Source organism: Mastomys coucha, unplaced genomic scaffold (assembly GCF_008632895.1).
Source record: "Mastomys coucha isolate ucsf_1 unplaced genomic scaffold, UCSF_Mcou_1 pScaffold11, whole genome shotgun sequence".
Taxonomy (NCBI): Eukaryota; Metazoa; Chordata; class Mammalia; order Rodentia; family Muridae; genus Mastomys; species Mastomys coucha.
The window spans coordinates 5382079-5407231 of record NW_022196893.1 but is presented as its reverse complement, the minus strand read 5'-3'; the positions used below and the strand labels follow the sequence as shown (position 1 = coordinate 5407231).

General features: G+C 50.4%; 1 protein-coding gene across 7 annotated transcripts in view; it reads left to right on the top strand.

Moving 5' to 3' along the window:
• Positions 1-23445, top strand: part of LOC116073835 (maestro heat-like repeat family member 5) — a 32989-nt gene extending 9544 nt beyond the window's left edge. For 6 of the 7 annotated variants that reach the window (XM_031346000.1, XM_031346025.1, XM_031345993.1 and 3 more), the window contains 22 exons: positions 42-161; positions 726-872; positions 1331-1453; positions 1547-1623; positions 2391-2526; positions 5120-5215; positions 7882-7986; positions 12641-12776; positions 12853-12950; positions 13982-14131; positions 14593-14747; positions 15671-15815; positions 16850-17034; positions 17221-17358; positions 17532-17643; positions 17842-17985; positions 18511-18687; positions 19671-19826; positions 21198-21320; positions 22697-22799; positions 22997-23071; positions 23260-23445. In XM_031346000.1, the coding sequence (XP_031201860.1) occupies positions 42-161; positions 726-872; positions 1331-1453; positions 1547-1623; positions 2391-2526; positions 5120-5215; positions 7882-7986; positions 12641-12776; positions 12853-12950; positions 13982-14131; positions 14593-14747; positions 15671-15815; positions 16850-17034; positions 17221-17358; positions 17532-17643; positions 17842-17985; positions 18511-18687; positions 19671-19826; positions 21198-21320; positions 22697-22799; positions 22997-23071; positions 23260-23360 (2802 nt within the window). In that variant the 3' untranslated portion in view covers positions 23361-23445. The remainder of the gene's footprint in view (positions 1-41; positions 162-725; positions 873-1330; positions 1454-1546; positions 1624-2390; positions 2527-5119; positions 5216-7881; positions 7987-12640; positions 12777-12852; positions 12951-13981; positions 14132-14592; positions 14748-15670; positions 15816-16849; positions 17035-17220; positions 17359-17531; positions 17644-17841; positions 17986-18510; positions 18688-19670; positions 19827-21197; positions 21321-22696; positions 22800-22996; positions 23072-23259) is intronic. The other variant, XM_031346036.1, reaches the window with a different exon arrangement.
• Positions 23446-25153: the final 1708 nt, after the last annotated feature.

The window sequence follows — 25153 nt, the reverse complement described above, 5'->3', positions numbered from 1 at the left end:
GGAGGACCTGTGCTGCCTCACAAGGGTCTTCTGGTATACAGGGCATTGCGCTGGCTGTGGGCCTGGCCTCCACCAAGCACTTGCAGGAGGTGTGGGCCCTGTTGGAGCACCTGGGCCGTACCAAGTTTCTGCGATCAGCTGCTGTTACAGAGGACAGCCAGGTAGGGAGGTCCCGAGTACTGGAGTATGTTGAACAGGGCAGCACTGGGCAGAGAGGGTGCCAGCTTACACATGCCCATTGGTGACACTAGGGATCCTGTCTTTCTTAGGGGCTAGTGTGGGGGACACAGGATGGATGAAAAGTCTACTTTGTGCCCATGCTTTGTAGAAGTCCCCGTCCCCAATACCTTAGGAGTGGAAACTATTGAGCTAAGGATCTTGAGCCAAGGAGCCTCCCAAGACTTTGAGTGCTACGCCATGCCTGGCCTCAAGTTCTCAGATGTTCCCTGAACCTAGTAAATACACTGAGCATCTCCTCTTTCCTGGCCAGTTCCAACCCCTGTAGCTGTGCAGGGAAGAATCTACAAAGGAATCCCAAAGGAAGAGGGACTTTCCAGATAAGAGGATTAGTGTCAGCCCTAGGCCTGGGCCTGTAGAGGAGGGATACTGATGGCCACCACCCTAGGTCATACAGAGGCTTCAGCTTTCTCCTTGGCAGGGGGGAGGTAGGGGCTGGGAGGGCTGAGAGTGTGGCACCCTCCAGCCTAGCTGTCTCCCACCCACAGCCATCAGAAAACCTTCGATGGAAATGGGTCAGCAGCACCTCCCTGCTGTGCTATGGGCAGATAGCCAAACATACCAAGGAGCAGATCCTGCCCTGGGTGGACAACATCGTCTCGAGGATGGTGTACTACTACTCCTGTGGCCCCTATGTGAGGCCTGCCCCACCTCTCCATAGAAAGGCAGGGTGGGTGGGCAGAGCACCTGGCTTAACTCACAGAAGCAGTTCTCGAGCAAGGCATCCATCCCTGGTGTCTTAGGAACTCCTGGGCTCAGTGCTCTGGCAGGCAGGTGGCTGGGATAAGGCTGTGCCTTTCCAGGGTAGTAAGGCTGCCCCAGGGAGAAGGGAGCCCTAAACTTTGCTTCCTCAATTGGCAGAGAAATTGTATGCGTGAGTAGGGTTGCCATGTACATGTGATAGCTCTGTGCCCTGTGTATGAGGGGGTTGTGTGTGTTGTATGTAGGTGGGATGGATGGTCTGTGCATGTGTTGTGTGTGTGTGAAGTACACACCTTCCTGGTCCCCCGATCAAGGGGGCTGCTTGGGTTGTGTGACAGGATTTTAGGGAAGTGTGCTCTGACTTGGCCTTTGGCTCACCTATGGGGGACAGGATGAGATCCTGAAGTCAAGCTTCCTCTCTGCGGTCATCTTGCTCACCAGATCAATTCAGGCAGAGTATGGCTCCCAGAGGTACAAGTTCACGCAAATGCCAGAGCTCGTCCAGTGCCTCTTGGTGAGTGGCACTGGGGTCCACATTGGGTGCTCCCAAGTACCAGGGTAACCAGTCAGAGGCAGCTGCTACACTCGCTCTTCCTCTGCCCTCCAGGGCATCCTCCAGAAGGAGCCCAACTCCCTGACCACTTTCTTACGGCAGAAGATCATACTGGTCATCGTAGGCCTGAGGTAACTCACTGTCCCAGGCATGGGAAGGAAGACCAGCAAAGTCCTGAGTTTGTGGTCGAGTCATTGTGTGAGGGGCTGGGGCCTAAAGGGGTACCAGAGTAGCGGATTGTTGAGGCCTTGCATATTCTGCCTAAGAGACTACGTTTGCTTTCAATCATGGCCAAGATAAATTGTTAATACTGGCAAAAACTGAGCACTTGCTATAGTCACACACTGAACACTGTGTTCAGCATAGATTGGGCCCTAACCTGGGTTATGCATGAATTCTGGCTTTTCACCCTAGGGCCCTGATCTCACTGCTGTCTGTGTTTGGATATGTGCTGATCTACTTACTCATAGCTTTGATTCTGACCCTAGAAAATGTCTAGGTTTCCCCCAAGCAAGTTTTCCCCCCTCGGCCTCTTTGTATTAGCCCCTGCCATTGCTCTGAGCCAAGACAGTGCCTGTTTTCATATTCTTTTGTTTGGTTTTTTTTGTTTTGTTTTGTTTTTTTGTTTTTTTGTTTTTTTTTTTTTTTTTTTTTTTTTTTTTTTTTTTTTTGAGACAGGGTTTCTCTGTATAGCCCTGGCTGTCCTGGAACTCACTCTGTAGATCAGGCTGGCCTCGAATTCAGAAATCCACCTGCCTCTGCCTCCCAGTGCTGGGATTAAAGACATGTGCCAGCACTTCCCGGCTCCGTTTTCATATTCTAATTGTGCTGACATGTTTTTGCTGGGGCCCCCTTGGGCCAGCATTGCATCCCAGTCTGTTACTTTGTTCTCTTGCAGTAACCTGCGGCCCAGATTCAAACCCCTGCTCAAGTCCCAGGTCCTGAAGGCTTGTCTGCAGAGTGTGTATATGCTTCCTCCTACCAAGGACTTGAATAATGACTCATTTTCAATGGATCTACCCTCAGATTCCATGGTGATGCCCCGGGCTTAGCATGTCTCCATCTCAGAAGTGTGGGTTCCTAGTACCAGGCCAGGGGTTAGCCTTGTCTGGTGATTGGAAGGAAGAGAAGCTCTGCCTGGGTGTAGATCCATCTTGCCTGGAGCACAAGCTCTCTTCAGTATTAGAAAGCCCAGGACCTTCTAGGTTTTCTGTTCAAATAGACCTGGGTCTCAGTGCTGTGCTGGCTCCATGTACAGTCTTCCTGTCTTTCGTACTCTAGTGACTTCTAGTGAGCTGGTAACCCTCAAACTGAGGTGATGCATCCTGATTCTTGGCTCTTCAGGCCTGTCCTGCAGTCTCAAGCTGTCTCTAGGGGAGTTGAAGGAAGAACAGGGCTGGCTGTCACTCCTGTGCCTCTTAGTGAAATGTGTATTTAGCTCTCACAACTAACTTTGAAATGGGCTTCTATGTAGGTTTTTCAAAACTAGTTTTTATTTACAGTCATGCTGTGTGTGTGTGTGTGTGTGTGTGTGTGTGTGTGTGTGTACTGTACTGTGGTGCACATATGGAGATCAGAGGAGAACTTGAGGAAATTGTTTCTCTCCTTCTATGATGTGGGTCCTAAGGCTCTAACTCAGGTCTCCAGGTTTAACAGCAAGGATCTTTACCCCCATCATGCATCTTTGCCAGCCCCCCTATGCAGTTCTTAAACTTCCACTTGCACTCTTATCTGTAAGCCTGTAGTCTCCATTTGAAAACCAAGTCAGGGCTTCCTCATATTCTCTGGGGTGTGACTTCTGAAGAGAAGTTGCTACTGGCTAGAAAAAGCCTGCTGGTTTTTCTTTTATGTCCTACACTTCAGGTGTGTGATTCCTAGAACCTTTGCTTACCACAGGGCCATAAAGACTGCTTGGGTTTTCTGTTAGGAGTTTTGTAGTTTGAGGTTTGCGCTGTATTTTGTAGGGGGAACTGAAAGGAAGCACTGTAGCTGTAAGGAATAGAACATGGCACCCCCAGCTCTGGCAGCTGCAAACGTCCCCCACGAACTCATGGCTCTGACTCTTAGTCTCCAGCTGGTGGTGCAGTTTTGGGATCTGGGGCCTAGATGGAGGAAGTGGATTAGCAGGGTGAGCCTGGACCTGCTTCCAGCCTGAGCGTTCTCTTTTCTCTGAGCCATGTGAGAAAGTGTACTGCAAGCTCCTGACACCATAGCCCAAGTAGCTTGCAAGGGTCACCACGCCCTCCCACCCATCAGCACTGTGTGGGCTGAGCTGTGCGCCAAAACAAATCTTAAAGTTGCTTCTGTCAGGTATTTGGTCAACGGCATCTCAGGTAAGAGATGCTGTTGTTGGTATTGAGAGAGACAAAGGCCAATGCTGCTGCTTGCAGAGGCCTGAGAAACTCCTTTCGGGGACACATACTCAGTGAAAGTCAAGATTCTTGACTTTGTGCAGAAAGGAATGTCAAGAACATCTACTTTGAAGCAGAGTTGTGTATTGTTAGGAAGAGTGTTTAGCATAGACCTAGCATGAGATTGGTAGAAACAGAAGCAGCCCAAGAGGCAGAAGACACACCCAAGTGTAAAAAAGTCAGTTTTAAATACATCAGCTATGGGCACATAAATAACATCAGCAGCTTTCAAGCTCCAGTTCAACTGATTACTGAGAACCTTCTTTTAGGTAAATAAGATCCTCAGGTGCTTCCAGAAGTGGGTAGCACTGCCGTCTGATATGGTGAGATCTTGGGTTGCTAGGGTTATATGAGGGGGCTAAGCTGTATCTTTCACTGGAAATGGATTCTCCTATTTTGCTTGTGAGATTTCTAGAAAATTGCAAGTTTGCAATTTTGGAAAGGAGTGGGGCCATCTTCAGATCGGCTTTAAGCATGTTCATGGCTATTTTCATTTTTTGTTTGTTTTTATAGACATGTTTCTCCTGTGTAGCCCATGGCTATCCTAGAACTTATTATGATTTGTTCCTATTTCAAATATCTCTACATAAGAGTATAGCCACTGCGTTAGAAGCCTTCAGAGTTGATTGTATCACTGACTGCAATTCTTGACTCTGTTCAGTGGCTTGCTTGGGTCTTCCGGATCTGTTTGTGTTTTTACTTTCTTGTTTTATTTCGATTTTGGAACTTTCCTTCACTTTGAGAGAACATTATCATCTAAAATAATCCTTTCATCTAGAATTATTTTCTTTCTCTTTTAATCTTTATCAGAAATGGGGAGGGGGGAGCTGGACCTTTAATTACAGCACTTGGGAAGATCTTTTATTTCTATCTGCTAAATTTTCAGTGGCTAAGACATTAGCTAAAAGTCCTCCTTGGGAAAAGAGCAGAAAAGAGTGCAGAGCAGCAGGCATCAGGAGATGGGTACAGGAGAGGGGTGAGCAGAGCTGGGGAGGACATGCTTGAGGGAGCTGTGTGCTCACACCACACCTCCCCTTAAAACAAAACCTGTCAGGAAGCAGGTCTCACTATTCCAGCCACTGCCAATGGTGTAGTCTGGCCTTACCTGCTAGAGTTAGGCCCAGGAAAGTAGATGCCTCTTAACCCTCATGGAGGAGCTGGAGAGACCACGAAGTGGCCCGGCTATGTGATGTTAGCTAGCTCTGTCCTTTGCCAGCTGCTGTACAAGAAGACAGCACGTGCCCTCGACCTACTTCTCCAGAACTTCATCTCTGAGAACCCAAGCATGGATGAGGTCTGCTTTCTCCTGCAGGTGAGGCCTGTGAACCAGCCTGGGCTACTATGGGGTGGGTAGGTAGGCAGCAGGGAGGGGCAGTGTGTGCATGCATACACTTACACCCACACCCACAGTGACACACCTACTGCAACAGGACCACACCTTCTAATAGTGCCACTCTCTGTGCCAAGCATATACAAACCATCACATCACTCTTGAAAACTATTGTGAGGGGGAGTGAAGGGCCTTAGACTAATACAATTGAGGAGTCTCAGGAGGAAAGCCTCCGCTGCATGCCCCACATCCCTCTGTTTTGTTCCATTCTATCCTGGTGGGTGTGGGCAGACCAGACTCCTCTCTGAAGGGTAGCAGCATCCCTGCCAGCCTGGCCACCCCACAGGCTGGGAGAACACAACAGCCTCTGCTTTGCAGCTAAGGAAATTGGTGTGAGGGGGCCTTGCTGCCCACTGACTCCAAGATGACCAAGGAAAGATCCCTATTCTGTAAGTCCAAGTACTATCCTCCCCCTAGCATAGCACCAGAATAAGGTGTGTCCCTAGAAGATTCTAGACTCCAGGCTGTCCCTTTCCTCAGCTCTGAAAGATAGGAGCACATTGGCCCTATGTTGTTCTTTGACATCAGGTGAGGTTGGGTGTGGATTTCAGCAAGGAGGAGATGGAGTTCAGGGTGGGACTAGAGGCCTGGCTTCTCTTTATAGCTCTGATGAGTACGTCAGAGAATATGAGGGAGGCTGAGCTGAGTCACCAACAGAGTCAGAGTCCACTATTAAAGGTATTTTCTAATTTGTGGTAGTACCAAGTCAACAATGCCACTGTCCATATCACTAGCCAGAGTTTCGTGTTGCCTGGAAGCTTGGCTGATCTGAAGCAGAAACTCCTGGTGATCCATTCTGGCTAGATATACTTCTCTCTGTCCTAGCCATGTTGAGCAGGAGCTTTGTCAGACCCCACCCTATCCCGGGAGGGGTGGACACATGTCAGTCAGAAGTCAGCATCTATCCCTGATTGTCTGTCTGAGGCTGGTGATAGGACCAACATCAGGGAACTGGCCCAGAACATCGGACAAAAGAGGAAGGGTCAGGTCACTGGAGCAGATAGCCCCAGGCATCTGAAAAATTCTGCTCAGCCCAGTGGTTGATCCTGAAGTGGCTTTGGAAGCACCCAGGGGAGAAAGACTCTACCAAGTGCCAGTTCTGTGTCAGACCCAGCTGTAAGCCATTTACCTACAGAGTTGACCATGGACTCGAGGTTTCCTAAGCATTCGGAAGGTGCCATATTCCTGCATGGCTTTGAAGCAGTAGCTGGTCCTCACCCTGCTCTTCACACAGTTCCTCTCCTAGGCTTGAGGATGATGAGTGCCTGCGCATGAGTGTGAGGCTTGGCAGCCTGGGCTCCTGGATGCCAGGGCAGATGGAGCCAGTTGAGTCATCAGAGGGCTTTGAATTTTTGTCCCATCCCCACCCTGAGGGCATGACAAGTTGGACTGGTGTGTGAACTGCAGCTGGGTGACCAACCATGAATATATATCAAAGCCTCGATCCCCAAAGCTCAAGGCTTAGGAGACTTTCCAGTGGTTGAACCTTTGAGACACAGACCTAGCACAAGACCAGGAACTATGTGGGAGCTTTGTGGTTCTTTCTGCGTGATGTCTGTTAGTAACCTTGTCATGGCATCTGTAATAAATGGGCAAACACACACCCAAGTGTCCCCAAGTTGTGTACATTGCTCAAGGAAATTGAATGTCCCTAAGAAAGGACTGGCATGGGCTACCATGGGTGTGGCAGAATGCAGATGTATTGTCCTTTGGTATCTGTTGAAACCTGGTCCCCACTGTGATGTCCTTTAAAGAATACAAGCCTAAGCCAGTGTTGGGAATAAAGCAGAAAACTGCTTGGTTGGACCTGGTGGCTGTGTGTGTGTGTGTGTGTGTGTGTGTGTGTGTGTGTGTGTGTGTAGTACTAGGTAGAGGTTGAACACAGGCCCTTGTACATGGGTCTTCAATGTGCTAGGTAAGTGCTCTAACACTGAGCAATACCCCAAGCCCTCCTGTGGCAGCCTTTATGAGAAGTGGAGGGAGTTGGGAAGACACAGGCACATATGTGTCTCCTGCCTCTATGATATGGTGTCCCTTAGCACCTCAGGACTGTAACCAAGGTCATCATCAAATCCTCCAGAGCCATGTGCCAATACAACCAAACAGCTTTGTAGTCAGCTTTGAGTATTTTGTTACGGTAATGAAAGGTGGCCTAACATAATTTATAGTGGGTTGGACTGAAGCATGAGCCACAGTTGGGGCTTGTGACTGGCTCCAGAGTCAGGGAAGTCTTGAGGACAGAGCCCTTAACCTGTGGGACCTAACATGGCCTTCAGGTTGATAGCATTAAAGTTTAATTGAGATGAAGGATGCTTGTACCTATCCTAGAGTTGTTTGGCTGGTGTTAGCAGAATCATGTCATCTGTGAAAAACATGAAGTTTTCTTAGGTTTTCTCTATATCTAATTTGGTCCAAAGCTGTGAGGCACCTCCAGAACTGAAGGAGTAGATTGATGAACAGACAAGGAGGCCAGTGCTCTGGCTGGGTAGCTGTTACCCTTCCCAGCAGTCCTACTACAGGCTCATCTAGAGCTGGCTGCGATGACATCTGTGGGTCCAGGTTCTCACTCTCTGCTCTATTCATCCCAGCACCTAGAACACTGGCTGAAGTCTGACAAGACCCATGAACGCAGTCGGGCCGTCCAGTCCATCCACCTGCTTCTGCAATATGTGGCGGACTCTTTGAAGCTTGCTGTGAGTTTCCTATACCCCAAAACCATGGGGAACACCTGATGGGGGGAATAGAGATTAGGCTCTCTGGAAACCCTCAGGCTGGGGGTTGTGGCTACAGCTCAGTGGGGCAGTCTGAGGAAATCCCTAAGCCAAGAACAGAGGCCCAACAGAGGGCGGAGACTGGAGGAGTGAGAGAGGTAGGGTCTTAGGAAACAGCCTGGTCTGGTCAGGAAAGCTGTAGTGTGGAGGAACCATGTCTCAGTTCCAGAAACAGCTCATCTGAGAACTGGGAATGGAGAAGCTGAAAGAGAGTCACCCTGTCCATGTGCCCTCCCTCACGCTCCAGCTGATTCACATGAGTTAGATGGGAAGGGCCAAGACAAGCTGAGTTTCTTAGGGCAGTGGGTATCAGCTACCACCCCACACCGCAGGGAAATCATAAGCAGGCTTCTCATGGGCCAGGTGTGGTTAGCTCAGCACTCAGAAGAAGGGCTAGAGGATTGGATGAGGCCAGCATGAACTATATAGTGAAATCCTGTCAGGAAGGAGGGGAGAGAGGAAGGGGAAAGAGGAGGAAAAAAAGGAAGGAGAGGATAAGGATGATTAAATGTGAGATGAGAACTTCCAGATCTCTAGAAGTCAGACCCTCCTCGTAGAGGAAGGGCAGGCAGATTGGCTGTACAGCATTCAGAAGGCAGAAGCTACCAGTGAGATAAAACAGGTAGGGGCGTATGTAGCTCAGTTAGTAGGGCGCTTATTTAGCATACACAAGTCCTAGGCTGGAGCCCCAACACTACATGAAGTGGGTGTGGTGGTGCATGCCACTCAGAAGGTGGAGGCAGGGAGATCAGAGGTTAAAGGTTATCCTTGGCTTGGGTTTGAGACCAGCCTGGACTATATGAAACCCCCCCACATCTCAAAACCAAAATTGACAAAATTGACCTCATCAAAATGAGGAACTTTTGTGCACCCAGCAGCCACAGGACACAGATGGGCAAGAAGTATGTGCAATGTGTGTATCTCACAGAGGTTTTGTGTCCAGATAAGGTGATCAACTATAGCTCAGTAAAAAGCTAGTCAGCCCTTAAAATGGGCAGCGGATGAAAAGGGACATTGCAGAACCCATGAAAATGAATGTGCCCCCACATAACTGGTCAGAAAGGAAATGCAAATAAAACCTCCATGAGGTACCACTACCCACCCACCCACTGGAAGAGTAAAATTAAGACTGGAACAGAAAGTGTTGGCCAAGGTGTGGAGTCCTGGAAATGTCTTACACAGCATGGGGAGTGTAGGATGTTAACACTGCCTGGCAGAACTTCTAGCAGTTTCTTTGAAAGTTAAATACATACTTGTGCCCTAAACGCATAGGTCTGGTCCTAGCTATTTACCAAAGAGGAATAAAAATCTATATCCATAAAAAGGCTTATGCAAGAACACCTATATGGTGTTATTCATACTGGAGCCTAGCTGGAAGCCCTGTAGCTGTCCAGCGTTAATAGCAGGCAAGTAACTATGGCAACGCCCACCCAGCCATTCACAAGAGTGGACTGAAGAGATAGAGCTGAGAAGCTGAGTGATGGGTGCTGTGGCTGAAAGAGTGGAAATTGATGGAGATGTTGGGAAGTGAGCTCCATCAGAGGCACTTTACCTTGAAACTGGCCTCTCTCAGGAACTGATTACCCCTTGAGAGACCGGAAGTCTCTCTTGGCATCCAAGTGTCATCCAGCGCAGAGTGAGAGAGGCCCTCTCAGGAAGGCACTACCTGATGTCAGGCCTCCTAGCATCCAGAACTGTGAGCTAAATAAACTACTCTATCAATCACCCAGCCTCAAGCTCTCTGTTACAGCAGCAACAAGAGGATACAGACATGGGAATCTATCCAAATTTCCAAAACTATTGAAATTTTCACTTATTTGTAACCTTTCTGTAACTGCAATCTTAAAATTACCATAAAAACTGCTAAAAAAAATTCTGTAGTTTGGTTTTTACAGTATTATTGGTTTGAAACTTTATCCTGTACAATATTCTAAATATTCTAAAATTTAATTTATAAATGATAAAAGGTGTGGGGGATCTGGAAGGAAGAGTCTCCTGCAAACAGATGAGGACCTCCATCAGAGAAAGAGAATGTGGCGTTGTACTAGAGTTGGATCTGAACACTAGATTGATTCTCTTAATACACGTGTGTGCATGCATGTGTGTATGTGTGTGTGTGTATCTAAGCATATGTCAAGCTTTTGTGTGGTGTTTTTGTAAGGCATGTATGAGGAGTGTTGTGTGAAGGAGGAGTGTTGTGTGTGTGTATGTGTGTGTATGCATGTATGTATGTATGTAGTGTTGTGTGTGAAGTATCACTGTATTGGAACAACTGAAGAACTTTGGATATAGACTGTGGATTAGGTAATGATGCTGATGTTTAATTAGTTTTTTGTGACTGCGACTGTTGCATTTGCCACTAAGTGTCCTGATTAGTATGGAATAGACAGTAGGAGTGTTTGAGGTAAAATGCCCCATGTCCCCTGTCAGAAGAAGGGAGAGGACTCTCTTGATCTGAAGAGAGCAGTCTGTAGCTAAGGGGAAGTAGTGGCTAGAGGGCACACTGGAATTCTGAGTTATTCTTCTATACATTTGAAGTGAAATCAAACTCAAAGCTCCGGTATTGAAGATTAAGTGACTTTTAGGGTCCTCCTCCCGCAGTTAGACCTGACTGAGGTTTGATGCAGGTGAGAGCTTTACCAGAAACTGTGAGTTGGGCCTTGGGAGGCTAGCTTTGGGGATCTAGGCTGGGGCTGGCTGGGGCAGAGAGACCTGTTCTACTCAGGACCTAGAACTGGCCTTTAGAGAGGGGTAAGAGGCCCACTGTTCTGGGCTCAGGGCCACACTCAGGGGACTCAGGCCTCCAGAAGAGAAGGAATAGTCAGGGCAGGTGGAAATGGCCCTGCTAAGGAGCCTCGTGAAAGAGAACTTGAGTGAGTCCTGGGTTGGTAATGGTATGTGGTTTGACCTGGGCACAATACAAGCAGAGGCCAAGGGAGGTCCTTCTGAGTAGGCACCAGCCTGGATACCTGTTGTCACCAACTGAGGTGGCTGCTGAGTCTGCACTGGGTATGTGCTCCCAGGTGGGGCAGGCGAGCCAGGCGTGTGATGGCTGCTGCACACTCTCAGGCCTCGATGCTAGCCTGCGTTGGGATCTGGCAGGGAGCAGACAGGCTCAGCCTGTGGACTTCAGTAAAAAGCATCCGATAATGGACTTCACAGAGCGATGAATTCAACAACACAAAAAAGTCCTAAGCAGTACTGACAGTAAGCAGGCTGTCATCCCCCAGTCCTGGAGCAGAAGGTTCACTTTGAGAGGACAGCAGTGTGGATCACATAGGGAGAAAGAGACTCTACAGATCAGGCCTGATCTCATCCCAAGGCCCTGTCCCCAATACTTCACAATCCTCATCAGATCACTTTCCAAATCTACAGATACCACCAGCATAGAATGGCCTAGCCTGGGATACCTTCTGTTTGGGTCTAATCTACTTGGGCACCAAAGACTCACCAAAGTCAGGCGCCAACCACATGGCCCTCCAGATCTCAGAGGCTGGACATTCAGAGGAGAGGGCATGTGACCTCCGCATCATCTCTGAGGATTGCCAGGAGGTCTCTGTTACTACTCGTGTACACCACTTTGCCTATGGTAAAAGGGATTGAGAAAACAGTGTACAGTGTGTGGCTGTGTTCAGGAAGTTAAAAGAACACACAACTGCAAGGAAATCCATGATACTAAGAAACACATGGCAACCACAAAGAGTTGGAGGGAGTTCTAAACTGCAAAGGAAGCACACATTCGAGATGAAAAGCCATTGCTTCCCTTAACCAGCAGCTCAGCCACCACAGAAGAAAACAGAGCTGGAACCAGGACAAAGGGAAAGAAAGCCCTGAAGAACAGGATAAAAGCCCAGTGGCTGTGGAACGGTGTGGAATGCAAGCAGGATCCCAGGAGAAGTGAGATGATGGGGGCGGAGGAGGTGGTGCTGCTGTGGTGGAAACTGCTCAGTTTGGCTGAGAAAGTACACATCTCCAGATAGGAATATCAAGAAATCCCCAAGCAGGACACACTCGAAGGAAAACACCAGAGCCCAAATTATCAAAGACCAGTGAGAAACAGGAGAGTCCTAAAGCAATCAAAAGAAATGAATCTCACACAGCCTACATGGATATACGCTAGCGAAGTACATGCACACACATATATAGGCATGCACACACATGCACGAGTACATACACAGGAGTACACGGTCATGCATGTATATATACAGACATTCACATATGCACATACCAGCATGCAGGTACATAAGCACACACTGGCAAGCCGGCATGCATACGCACATACTAGTGTGAGCGCACACACACACATATGCACATGAACATAAGCCTGCAGGCACATATACATATCCACAGGCACATCTGCACACAGCTGCTTGAAGGACCCAGCCTTTTATTAAAAACAGAAGTGCCTTTTCCTGATGAGAAGTCAGGTGAGGGAGGTGAAGCGCTCTGCCAGCTGAGACAGGAGCCCCTCTCAAACCCTAGCCAGTGTGTCTCCCAAAGATGCTGGGAACAGGAGCAGAAGCAAGATGCAGCACAAAGAAACCAGACCTGGCTTTGCTTGTCTTGCTCTCCCCAGAAAGAGGCCGTGCCATCCATGCTGGGTCACCAGATAGGCCTACTGACTCTGCTTTGGCGGGACAAAGACAAGGTCACACAGCAGCATTCTCACTTCTGTGTCTACCTCCTCATGGAGCTTGTTTTCCAGCAGAAGGGTGAGTGGGGCAGGGGTAGGGGTTTGAGGCTGGAGGCGTGGGGAGAAGCAGCCCTCCTGAGCACAATTGTACACAGGGAAGTTGGTGGAGTCTGCGCAGTGGAGCAAGATGAAGCACTTTGAAAGCAACATGTTTAATAGAGAGTGGGAGATGAAGCTCTACCACTTGGCAAAGGTGATGGCCCCAGAGCATAGCGGTTATATGGTTCCTTCCTCCCCATTCCCAGGCCTGAATAGATGGGCCTAAGGATCCCAGGGACCTGTGCAGGCAAGTAGGTTGAGCAGAACCAGGATGGGATTGACTTCTGCTCTTTCCACAGAAGTTCCCTGTGTCTCCCCGCCCAGCCTCTGCTCAGATGGGACCTTTAAACCCACAAAGGGGCAAAGATTCTCACTGTATCTCCCTCTGGGGACAAGAGAAGTCAGCCTGTTCTTTCATGTTCTTCTGGGGATACACTGTTCTTAGCCCTGCTCCTCCATCCTATGTCGGCTTGAGGAACACTTCTTCTCTGGCCTTTCATGCCACACCCTTCCTGTAGTCTTCTCAGGCATGGCCTGCCTATTACTCTGGGTGGAGAAGATCAGGGCTGGGTTTGTGTCAAAGCTCCATGACTGGATGACCCTGAGTCAGTCATCCCATCTTCCTGAGCTTCAGTTTTCTTACCTTCCAAGTGAGGGTCACCTGGGTCTGGATCCAGCTGCCCCTGAGACTGGTTGGATCAGAAGCAGTGACACTTTCCAGCATTTGGTGTCTCCTGGGCCATGTACTAGGCTGAATCTGTTGTTCTAGTGGCCTCTTCCTAAGAGAAAGCAGATTGGGTCCAGAGGCAGTGGGATAGGGAAGCAAGGCAGAGGAGAGCTAGATCCAGGCAGGAGTTGGGCGCTGGGACTCCTTACAAGGATATTTACCACCATTGTCCCCTGGGAAAGTCTTCAGAAACTAGGCTAGTTGAGAGCTTATGGAAGGCACATGTGCAGCCACTGAGCAACGGTCTCAAGGTGGAGGAACTATGCAGTTTATAGCAGCCTGGGGCGAGGGCAGGATGGGGCCTTTGGAACCCTGCAAACCTTTGTCCATAGTTCTTACATAACTGTGTCCACGACTTTCATTCTCTCTGTGGTGGTAAGAGGCTGGAGGACCACCTGCCTGGCCTGAGCCACTGCTGACCAGAGATTTCCCCCTCCCTGGCCTTTGCCTCTACACAGGTCTTCAAGGAGGACCTGACGGTGGCGCAGCACACACAACTGATCCTCACACTGGTGCACAGTCTAAGCAGTTCTAATCACCTTTGCTGTGACCTTGCTGCCAAGCTCCTGCTGCTGATCTGCGTGGAGCCTGGCTTCAGGAAGGAGCAGGTAAGGCTGGATGTCTGTGGCTCCCTTCTGACTGTGTGTATATGCCCATGCGAGCATGTGCCACACCCTCTCATGCACATGTAACCACAGAGACAACGAGTGACGACCCTAGTCGCCCATGAGTAGGGTCCCAGTGGACTTCTAGCCAGTTACTTCAGTCCAGCAGATTCCTGGCCCATCTTCTGCTGCCTTGCCTCACAGGCGGCCTGTGGGAGAGGGCAGCTCTAAACTGCCTTCCAGTTTGACTTCACCCACTAAACTGAAAATTTATCCTTGGGGACTGCCAGGCCCTGTCCACTTGGGTCGGTCCTCTTACAGGGTCAACCACAATGCTCCTCTTGGCTTGTTCACCCTACTTTCATTACGGCAGTGATGGCGATGGGGGAGCTGAGCTGTAAAGCTAAGTCCTACCATGAACTCAGAGGGCTTTACTCTGTCTGAAGCTGCATTCCACCTTACAGGTAGCTGAGCTCTTGCAAGGCCTGTTCCAGGAGCTGCCAAACATCCGGTCCAAGAGTATCCAGAAGACTATAAGTCAGGCCACCTTGGCTCTGGGGACCCAGCATATTCAGGAGGTGGTGGAGGTGATCTTATCGCTAAGTCAGCCTTCAGAGAGGTATATCTTCCCTTGACCCCAGACACTCCAATGTGGTCCTCATCCAAGTATGTGGTGGTCCACCTTCCTGGGCCATAGTACTTAGCATACTAGGCGAGAATAGGTATTTGATGGTTCTGTCTCTATCTTGACTCTGGACTATGACCAGAGGGGCTCTGAAGGTGTTTGGGAATTAAACAGGGTTCTAGCATTGGTGTAGAAACAATCTCAGATTCACAGTCACCAGAGGCTGACCTATATGCAGAGCCCTAGACCAGTCAAAGGCTGTTAAGATACACAAAGATGCCCTTCCAACTATCCACAGGTTCCTCCATGGCCCCAGAGTCTTGATTGCAGCTGCCACACTAGATAGTCTTTCAAGAGGCACTCTGTTGACAATGAAGCCTTACTAATTCAAAACATGGCTATGGGCTGCTGGCAACAGCAGCATAGCCATAAGCCTGTTAGTCCTTAGGTGGCCAGCCATATGCTAAGCACCTCATGAATATATGCATATAGTTGGCAGTGTGGGACATGGCAGGGACACTGGCTGATCTCTGAACAACACAGCTTTTGACAGGGAGCCAAGTGCAACTGCGGACTCAGGAGCTCTGCCTGGAGTGGTTCCTGGCTCGTCTGGCTTCCCTCTTCTCTTCAGACTATTTGAGTGGTGGGGGTCGGACGGGGCTTGCCCCTACCTCCAAGAGAAAAGACAGGCTGTGGGGCACCTATTTGCTTGGGGTCCTGCAGAGAGGGGCTGTAAGACTGGGACTCGTGCAGACATCAAACAAAGCATCTTAGAATATAGACCTCAGGGACCTTCACTTACTGCCCATCCCCAGGGCTCACTGTCTCACATCCTTCTAATAGCCAGCATTCATAAAGGCCTCTCTACAGTGTTGTGCCCAGTGTTCCCAGTGGTGGCCTGGTCCTTGTCTCATCAGGTGGATCCTACCTCTGTGGAAGGCTCTGGCTGCCAACAACCATGTGGCTCGCGATGTTATAATCCTACTCTACATAAAGCTGAAATTGCGCCCACCAAGGAGACTCCTCCAGTCCACATATCGGGCCCGGCTTGTCTCACTGATGGTGAGCAGCACCCTGTGCTACAGGCCACCAGCATGGTTCCCCAGAGCAGTAGCAGTCTCCAGGGCTTCAATCAGCTCCTGGGTATGGGGGTGGGCAGTCACTGTGCTACCTCTAAAGGCCCCACCCTCAGGCCTTTATCATGGGCTGTAGTCATCTATGGAGTTGGGCAATGCATTTTACCTCAGGTGTCTGAAGTACTCACGGATGGGCCAGACGACTGGCTATAGACCCCTGCTGCTGCTACTCTATACAGATGCCTCATCATAGAACAAAGTCCCAGAACAGAGCCTTGGTTGCCCTGGCATGACTCAGAGACACAGTGACCAATGCACTGGGCCACACTTGGCTGTGGGGACAATAAAGAGAGATGGAGGGGTGACGAGAGGCTGCCAGGATCTAGGGAAGACAGAGGGATTTCTGAAGTTCTCCTTCAGGAGGGGCAGAGGTGGGAGGTAAGGTAGCCAGCACTACACTGACTGGGAGCCAAGGCTAGCTAGCACCTGGACTTCCCACCCCCCCAAGCTTACCCATTTATTATCTCTGCCCCGTGAACTGAGACAATTACATTCAGGGAAGGACAAAGTAGAACGGTAGGCAAGGCACTGTAGGACTGGCTGGGGAATGGTTTAGAGACAGAGCCAGGGGATTCTAGGGCCAAACATAGCCCCAACCCCAAAGAAACAGGGCTAGATGGTGCCAGCCACCAGACACTCAGGGCCAGGAGAGGCCTTCACTAGGGAGGGTCTGAGAAGGACCTCCCGACTGGATGGGCACTTGGAGAGATCAAACTCATCAAAAGATGGAGCCAAGCCAAGAAAAATAGAAGCAACCATGTTGAAGCCAGGCTGAGCAAAGCCCCAGAGACCACAAGGGGTCCTGGTTGAGCCCCAGGGCTTGTGCAAGGATCTTTGGAGATTTATCCAAGGGGACTTCATGGGAGGCCAGATGAAGGCAGTGAGGCCCAGACTAGAGTGCCTTTGTAGCTGTTGTCTCTACTCTTCTGCTCAGGGGTCCCTCTTTATCACCCTCCACAGGCTCTGGGTACCATTTATGAGCTCCTCTATACCAAGGAGTACAGGAACACAGTCTGCTGGGCTTTCTCAGGAATCCTTCTGGGCCTCCTCACAGAGCTCTACTACCTGCTGGAGGTGGGCCTAGTGCAAGGCATGTTTGACTACCAGGAAGATGATCTAGGCTCTAAGCCCCTCGGGCCTTGCAGGTGAGTCAAGATGTCTGTGGCCCCTCCCTCACACTCACTGATGCTGTGGACCCAAGAAAAGAAGGATTTTGAGTGGAGGTAGGACAGAGGTCCCAAACTGATCAGTAGGGAGACTCCTGAGCAACGGAAGTCTAGTAGGTGGCAACTGACAAGTTTCAGGCACACATTTCATTCCACCCTGCCCAGAACCTGCATGGAAGCACTCAAGGGCCTCTTCTGGACCAACCAATACTGGGAAGTGTTTGCTGATGTGAAGCTGATCCAGGGCTGGGAGCTCTTTGGACAGTTGGAAACTTTCCCAAAGGGAGTGATGCTTTTGGCTAGGTGAGCCCTCAGCTTGGGTATCATCTGCCTGGGGTTTGGGGAGGGAATGGCAGCTCATCCCACTCTCCCTACACTGGGTCCTGCACTCCAAACTCATAAATCTGGCCAGTGCTGAGACCTTGTTGGAGAATGGAACCCTCTGGGACTCTGTGCCTGCCTCTTGCATGTGTTAGGGCCATGGCTCACTATAACTGCGAGATCAAGGCTGTCTTGGGGCAGGCTCTCATCTCCCTGAAGAGTGCTGAAGAGCGAGACAACATTGTGGGCATCTGCATTATCACTGAGGTCAGTCTGTCCCCTACCCACCCCGGTGGACTTCCTTGGTCTCTGATATAAAACATAGAGGTCTGGCCCTTGTGTGTGAGCTATGCTTGCCAGTAGGCATGCTGCTTTAGGTCTCACTTCATTCTCACGGCCTGGGGCAGGCTGATTCCTTGCCAGCTGTGGTTAACAGGTGGGCTGATGGTGCCAAACCCTGCCCAGTTTCTCAACAGCCCAGATGCCTCCCAGTACATGTCTTGGAAGATCATGTCCAACTCCTTGAACCTGTGCCTTTCCAGCCGCAACCAGATAGTGCGGGCTATGAGTCTGAAGGGCTTGGGCAGCACCCTGATGCACCCTAAAAAGGTGAGGGGGAAGGAATTTGAGAGATGTACCCTATGCCATCCTGGAAGGATCACAGGGGGGGGGGCCTAGGCACAAAGGAAATATCTGGAAGGGAGTGATGCTTTTGGCCTTGCAAGGGTGGTAGAGAGACCATCAGGCCTGGTTGGCCCTGCTTAGTTTCTTCGTATGATAACTTCTGTCAAGCACCCAATATCCTGCCCTTTTGAACCTCCCAGAGCAGGCCTTTTCTGAGGTGGCCCTCATGGTGGGCTGGAATGCAGCTGCAGATTTGGCCTATCCCAGACATGTGGTGTGGTTTTGTCTGTTTTCCTGTCCATCCTGTAGGGAGAGGTAGGGGATGGATTTGGGGATAGCCAGCTTCAGCACTCAGACCTCTTTGCCACCTGGACTGACTCAGATGGGTAGATAACACCTTCTGAGAAGGCTAGGAGCTCCAGTAGCTGTCCAAAGCTATGGTCTGCTTCACTGGGGCAGCTGGCAGAAACTAGTCAAGGGCCCTACCAGAGGATGGTGGTCTCCCTGCAGGCAACTCTGCTGAGAAACAAGTTGATGGAGCTGTTGGACAACTTTCTACAACCTGACTTCAAGGACCCTGAGGGCTTGATGAAAATCATGGGCCACCTCCTGTACTGTCTAGGAGTCCAGGACATTGGAATTATTAGCCTCAAGATTGCCCAGCACCTTCTCACCCTCTTCACAGATGTGAGCTGGTCAGGGGAGCTGGGGTGGCAGGACAGGACATGGCAGGGCTGCAGATAGCAATCAGAAACTAGTACCTGTCCTCAGCACTATCCCCAGAACCCACCTAAGAATAAAGATTCTGTAGACTGCTACTAGTTGAAGTTTGTGGAGGTACCGAGTGCTATGCTCAGGATTCTGCCTCCCAAGCCATCAAGACCAACGACTCCATTTGAGGGCAACATGAACTCTTCATATTGTGGAATAAGACCTGATTTCAGGGGATTGAGGTTAGGAACAAGAAAGGCTTGAAGTTGGTATGGACAGTTATAGGAAGACCACCATGAGAGGCCTCTGAAATGGATTAGACCCGGGGATCTGAGTGCTAGGATGAGCCCCTGTTGGGATAGGTAGGTAGGCATGGGCCACTGCACATCTGGAATTGAGGAGGAGGCAGCAGACCCAGTTTGGGGCATATCTTTCATAGAGGGAAGGCTGAGTCCTGATGGAGGTAGTGTTAGGAGGAATGATAACACTAGCAAGCTTAGGAGCTGGGTTCTGCACTCTCCTCAACCCAAGGGCAAGGGTGCTGTTGTTAGTGTTTACAAAAGGTGAAGCAGTGTATGAGGACAGAGCCTCACCCAGGATCAAAAAGCCAGAATGTCACAGATCCAATAGTCAGGTCAGCTTAGGAGCAGAGGTATGGCCGCTATCACCCCAGAGACTCGCAGGGAAAAGCAGGGGTAAGAAACCAGGAAAAAAGAATAAATCCAAGAAAGCCACCAAAGGATGAAGGAAGCTGAGGAAATGGGAAAGTGAGAAGGCCGAGGACATGAGGACAGAAGTCAGCAGGAGTCGGGGCCTGCGGGTGGCCACTGGCTTGTGGGGTTAGGGCTGGTCCTGAGCTGCACAAGGCCAAAGCGAGGCAACCAGGAGTCTTGTGAAGAGAGGGAGGGGAGAAGACTGGCTGGTTGCATGCCTGACTGGAGACCTGTCTCCCCGCCCAGGAAAGGGCAACGGTTCGGGAAGGTGCCATCTTCCTGTTTGGAGATGTCATCTACTATGGAGGTAAGAAGCTGCGGCCGAGCCTCAAGGATGTGGTTTCTCAGGCTACAGTGCCCCTCCTCTTCAATATGGCTGACCCCTGCCAAGAAGTAGCCATGGTGAGTGTGCGCCAGCTCAGCTGGGGCAGATAGGAGAGCCAGGTGGACAGGAAAGGAGAACAGGACTCGAGGGCTCAGCTCTCTGAATGGAGGCCAGAGTGAGGTTAGAGTTCAGGAGAGGCCACCTAGGCAACCGAGAGGGCTGGGGCTGGGTTTGTAGGCCAACCCAGCAACCAGAGAAAAGGAGTGGGCTCCACCTTGGTGGTGTTGCCTCAGCCAACTGCTTCAGGTTCCTCACTCACATCCCACCGGGCCCTTGGGCCGCCTCTTCTGGCTGAAGACCTGCATTCGGGAACTTTCTACCTGCACTTTTCCCCTCCCTGTTGCTGGAATTTCCAACCCCAATAATTCCATATAATAAATCACAATCCAGTTATTGTAATTTTAAGCTATATGCCTAGGCTGGACAGATCTACTACTATACTATCTTATTCCCCACCTATAAGACCCCTTGCTACTTGTGATTTCTCCTGGCCATGTGGTTCTGGTCCATTGTGGCTTCCTCCTCTTCTTCAGTCCTTTCTCCTTACCATCTCATCCTCTTCTTTCCACCACCCCCTACTCTCAAATCTCCAGTTCCCACCTTTGCCCTCCTCTGCCCAATCATAGGCTCTAGTCTTTACTGACCAGTTAAACTGAGGCGAAGGTTCACATGAGATCACCTGAGTAAGAGATGGGGGCAGCCCACCTTGAGGAAGCAGAATTAAATCAGGATACAAACAGCATTGGGACCACCCACTACACTCCCCAGCCAGTGGTGTGACTGTGTGGTGAATGTGTACCCTGCCTGCCTAGTGGCACTACCCCAGGCCAGAGGAACTTTGTGCAACTTTCCCTGGGTGGCCCTGAAACATTCGCCATGTCATGAGGACCTTGTGCTTTTATAGGCCATGCCTTTGCAAGACACCCTGAGCTCCTGGGTCCATCCTCCACCTCTGTTTCTCCCTAGGGCTAGCCTAGTCTCTATCCACTAGCCACAGGCCAAGCTTAGCCTCTTCTGGCCCTGGAATAAGTTCTCCCAGGCTTCTGAGAGTATGACTTCATATTTAACAACCCAAACGTGGCCCAAGCCCATAGCCACTGTGGGAAATCAGGTCCCTTCCCAAACTTAGACTGAGGTTTCACCCCTCTAAGGCTGGTATTCCAAGCTGGTTTCTCAGAAGGAGGTCGAGGCAGGTTTTCTGGAAGTTCTATGTGAATTAGAGCAGGACACCCTGCGTTAGGTGTGGGTTTCTCCTTCCTCTGGTGATAAGTTCTCTTCCAGTGCCCCCGCAAGGGTGGTACTGCTGCAGAGACCTCTCCTTGATGTCTGTCTGGGATGAGAGGGATGATGATGGGCAGGAGCAGAGACGCTCTCTTCCCCACTTACAGAAGGCCAAGTTCACGTTCCTGCGCTGTGCCATCTTGTTAAAGTGGGAGTTTGGGAAGGAGCTGTTCAGCAAGCTAGCCTGGGGCCAAGGGCTGGGCGCTGCAAATGACATTTTTGTCTACATGGTAAGGCCTGGGCACCTTTCCGGGGTCAGGGGAGGGTCTGGGAAAGGAGTGGTTTGGTGCTGAGCAATCACCTCAGACCTTTCTGAGGGTAGGGAACGAGGAGGAGAGGTGGTCCTGAGGGAGGATGTTTAATTATTGGGCTTCTGTGAGGAACATTTCCCCTTCATAATGAAGCTCAGATTCTCTGAAATGGGTAGTCCAGGAAGGAAGGGAGTCTCCACCATATGCCCAGGTGTGCTCAAGGCCAGCCTAGTAGGTCTCTGAGGGCACAATGCCCCACTGTGTTCCAGTGCATATCTAAGGCAGACACACCTGACCCTCTGAGCCCATATATTGCAGAGCCCAGGAGTGGGAGACCAGTAGTAAGTGGTACCCCCTTGCTATCTAGTCACCAGTTTAATCTTTGGCCCCAGATTCTTCTGCCCTACAGGGTCTAAGCTGTCAGGGGCATAATCCCGGCCTCTTAAGTAGGACCAAAGGCCTGGCCTCAGCCTTCAGGCTTCAATGGATTCTGGTTCAGCCACGAGGGGATAAGCCTAGAACTGTGGCTGCAAAGATCTCAAGGTGATCTTTGGACAGCATGGGAACTCTGAACTCCTGGCCTGCTTATCCATCCCATGTAGTGCACCACCATGTGGCACCTTGATGACAGTGACAATAGAAGCATGGCCCTTGAGAGACCCAGGGCTGCAGCCTCCAGCTGTTTCACGTGACCCTAACTTTAAATATGAGGTGCAGTTAGGGCCCATGAAACACGAAAGGTTTATAAACTGGCAGGGAGGACAGGAGTCTGGGCAGTTAGAAATGGAAAGGCCAGTGAAGGCTGTAGAGCAGCAGAGCCTGTATGTAACACAGGCACTTGTGTCATGTCTGCAATGCATGATAACAACACCCCAAGGTAAGTGCCTAGAGAAATCCCCGAAGGCATGTTTGCTCCCTCAACAGCAGAGAAGAACAGGATACAAAAGTTGCCAGTGATGAGCCTGCCTCTCCTCTTCATGACATGGGACTTTCAGGGGAGCCTGAGGGCTTGGGAGTGTGGGACACGAAGCTTTTGGTTTGTGTTGAGATGACAACCAGGTAGGGATGGACAGAGGATGCTGGAGGATCTCCAGGGTGATGCTGGGAAGGGCCACACATGTGGGTGCTCCCAGATCCTTGACATGGGCTCCCCTCGTTGGATTGAATGAAGTAACTGGGCCAGCTACCCTTCTCCATCCTTTAGGGAACTCAGATGTCCGCCCTCCTCTCTTCCAGGCTCTCAGCACTGGAAGTGGAAATCAAGAGCTTAGGGGTCCCTCAGGAAAGCCATGTCCCTGAAGTGAGGTAGCACACAGACCTTCAATATGGTCACAGGCCCTCTCTTCTCTCCTCAGCTAGAAAGCAATGTTGGCAACTACCAGCAGCTTCTTAGTCAGGCCTTGACGTATCTGAACAGTTCCCACATGACAATGAAGCTGGCAGCCATGAAGTTCATTGGTAGGTACTGACCCAGCAGCCTGAACCTCCACCCCCGGGATCCCCCTGCCTCAGCGGTCACTGTGGATGGTCCTGGGTCCACTCCAGGGACAGTAGTAGATTTGGCCATCAAGAGGGTGGGATGCCTCTGCTGGCCAGTGCTCTCTGTTTCAGTGGACAAGGGTTGCCACTCCTAACCACATCCTTGACTACCCCAGGGGCATTGCTTCAGGACTATTTCAATGACCTATGCCTGTACTTGAGAAAGAACGATGTGAACATCCTTAAGAACTGTGAGCAAGCAGAGCCTTTGTACCCTCGGGGTGGCTAGGGCCTGTCTTACCCAACACTTGCAGGAGCTTTCTGGTGGGGAGATGACTCTCCAGGGTGGGAGGCTGGCTTTTCCCTTCAGACGGTGGGTTCACTGGCACCTTGCGCTCTTCAATGAGCTCCTGGTGGGACAATCTGGTCTCTCCTGCAGGTTTGGAGGCCCTCCGCCATGACACCGACTCCAGGACCCAAAGGTTCTACCAGAACTATTGGAATGATGCTGTGGAGCTGTCTTACTATGTTCAAGACTAGCTGAGCCTGCGATTGTTCTTATTTTTGTCTTTGTTGAGTCCTATCTTTATTAAATGCCCCAGAGTATCTCTGGTCTCTCACCAGACATGTGCAACAGGCCAGGCCTGTTTCTCTGCTTAATCTCAACTCCATAGCCTGTTCAGTGGGAAGGGCTCAAGACTCAGAGCTCCAGAAGTTACCATAGTGTTCCAATAGGGCAGCAAGAGTTAGGGCCTTCAGAGCAGGTTCTGCCATACCCAGAAGAGTTTAAGACTCCCAGAGTTATCTTCAGCAGTCCCTTCCCCAAGCCCCGGTTATCCTCAGCCAGGCCAGGCTGTCCCCCCGTGCCTACATGGCCTATTGCCTGCCTTACTCATCTGTCAGTCTACATCCATCCTGCCCTCAAGTAGGTCTTATGTGAACCTGCTTAATCACCTACGGCTCTCTTGTGGCCACTGAACCTCTGACACTTGCCAATGACCTTTGCTTAGCTTTGCTGACATCCATACCTTGGTGGAAGCTTCCAGAGTTCTGGGGATACCCCTCTCATACTCAGCTTGGCTGCTTCTCTGCTGTTGTGTGGTCCCCCCATGCATACTCATTGTCATCTAGATCCTTCAGTTGTGTCCAGAGCCCTTGCCTCTCACAGTGGCATTAGGATACTGTGGTGGCTACCAGGGTAGACCCAGCAGATTTCAGCTCCCACGACCTTGAGATGCCACAATGAACAGAACAGCAGTCAAAACTGCCATGTGGGAAACATTAGACAGGACAAACATCTCACCAGAAAGGGTTAAAGGGAACTGATGAAATCCCAAGAACTCTCCAGAACAGAAGGAATACGTTCATAATCACTCACAAGGAGCATGGTATACACACACACACACACACACACACACACCTCAGGGTAAACTAGGGGCCTTCTCTCTTGGAGGCCCTGCCAGTTGCATGAGATCTGAGAGGCTGGCTGAAGAGTGGGCTGAAATGACTTGCAAGCTTTGTTAATGGCCAGGAACGGCTCTGAATGAAAGCAACATAAAGAAGGCAAAGTTTGGAAAAGGGCTAGAAAGGAAGAGACACTTCCTCCACCATCCCCACCCCCACCCCCAGGAACAGAGGTGATGTCAACTGGAAGAGAGTGCAGTGACACTTCTTAATGGCTGCCCTGGGATATGAACACTAACTTCCAAGCACAAAGGCAGAGGTGATGGAGACAGAATTATTCCAGTATCCTTTTAGACAGAGATTGAAGGGCTGTCCACATCTGCAGAAAACCGAGTTGACTGCTTCTCCCAGAATATGACACTAAAGCCAGCACAGGCTCAGATAGGCTGCACAAAGAATAGCTTCCAAGGTAGCAGGAATTGGTAGAGAAGACTGATGTCACCTGTGGACATATGGAGCAAACTTCAAAGGCACAGACGGTTCCTGTACTCAGGAGGTTGAGGCAGGAAGATGATCACAAGTTTTAGGCAGCCTGAGCTACATGGCTTCCTCAAAATTAAAATGAAAGGCTATGGCAAAACAAAACCCAAACCCAAACCCAAACCCAAACCAAAAAACCAGCAATCCAACATCCTGGGAAGTACCACCACCACTGGGTGGATGGCTGCTGACAGATACCTGGATGGAGTGAAGGAACAGCAGCGGCAGCTATGAGGCTGATGGCTCTGCCAACTTGACTTGGAATCACTATGGAAACACACATGAGGGTGTGTCTGTGAGGGTGAGTCCAGAAAGGTTTAATAGAGGAAAAGAGACCCACCTTGAAAAGGGGTGGCACCCTCCCGAGGACTGGGGTCCCAGACTGAACT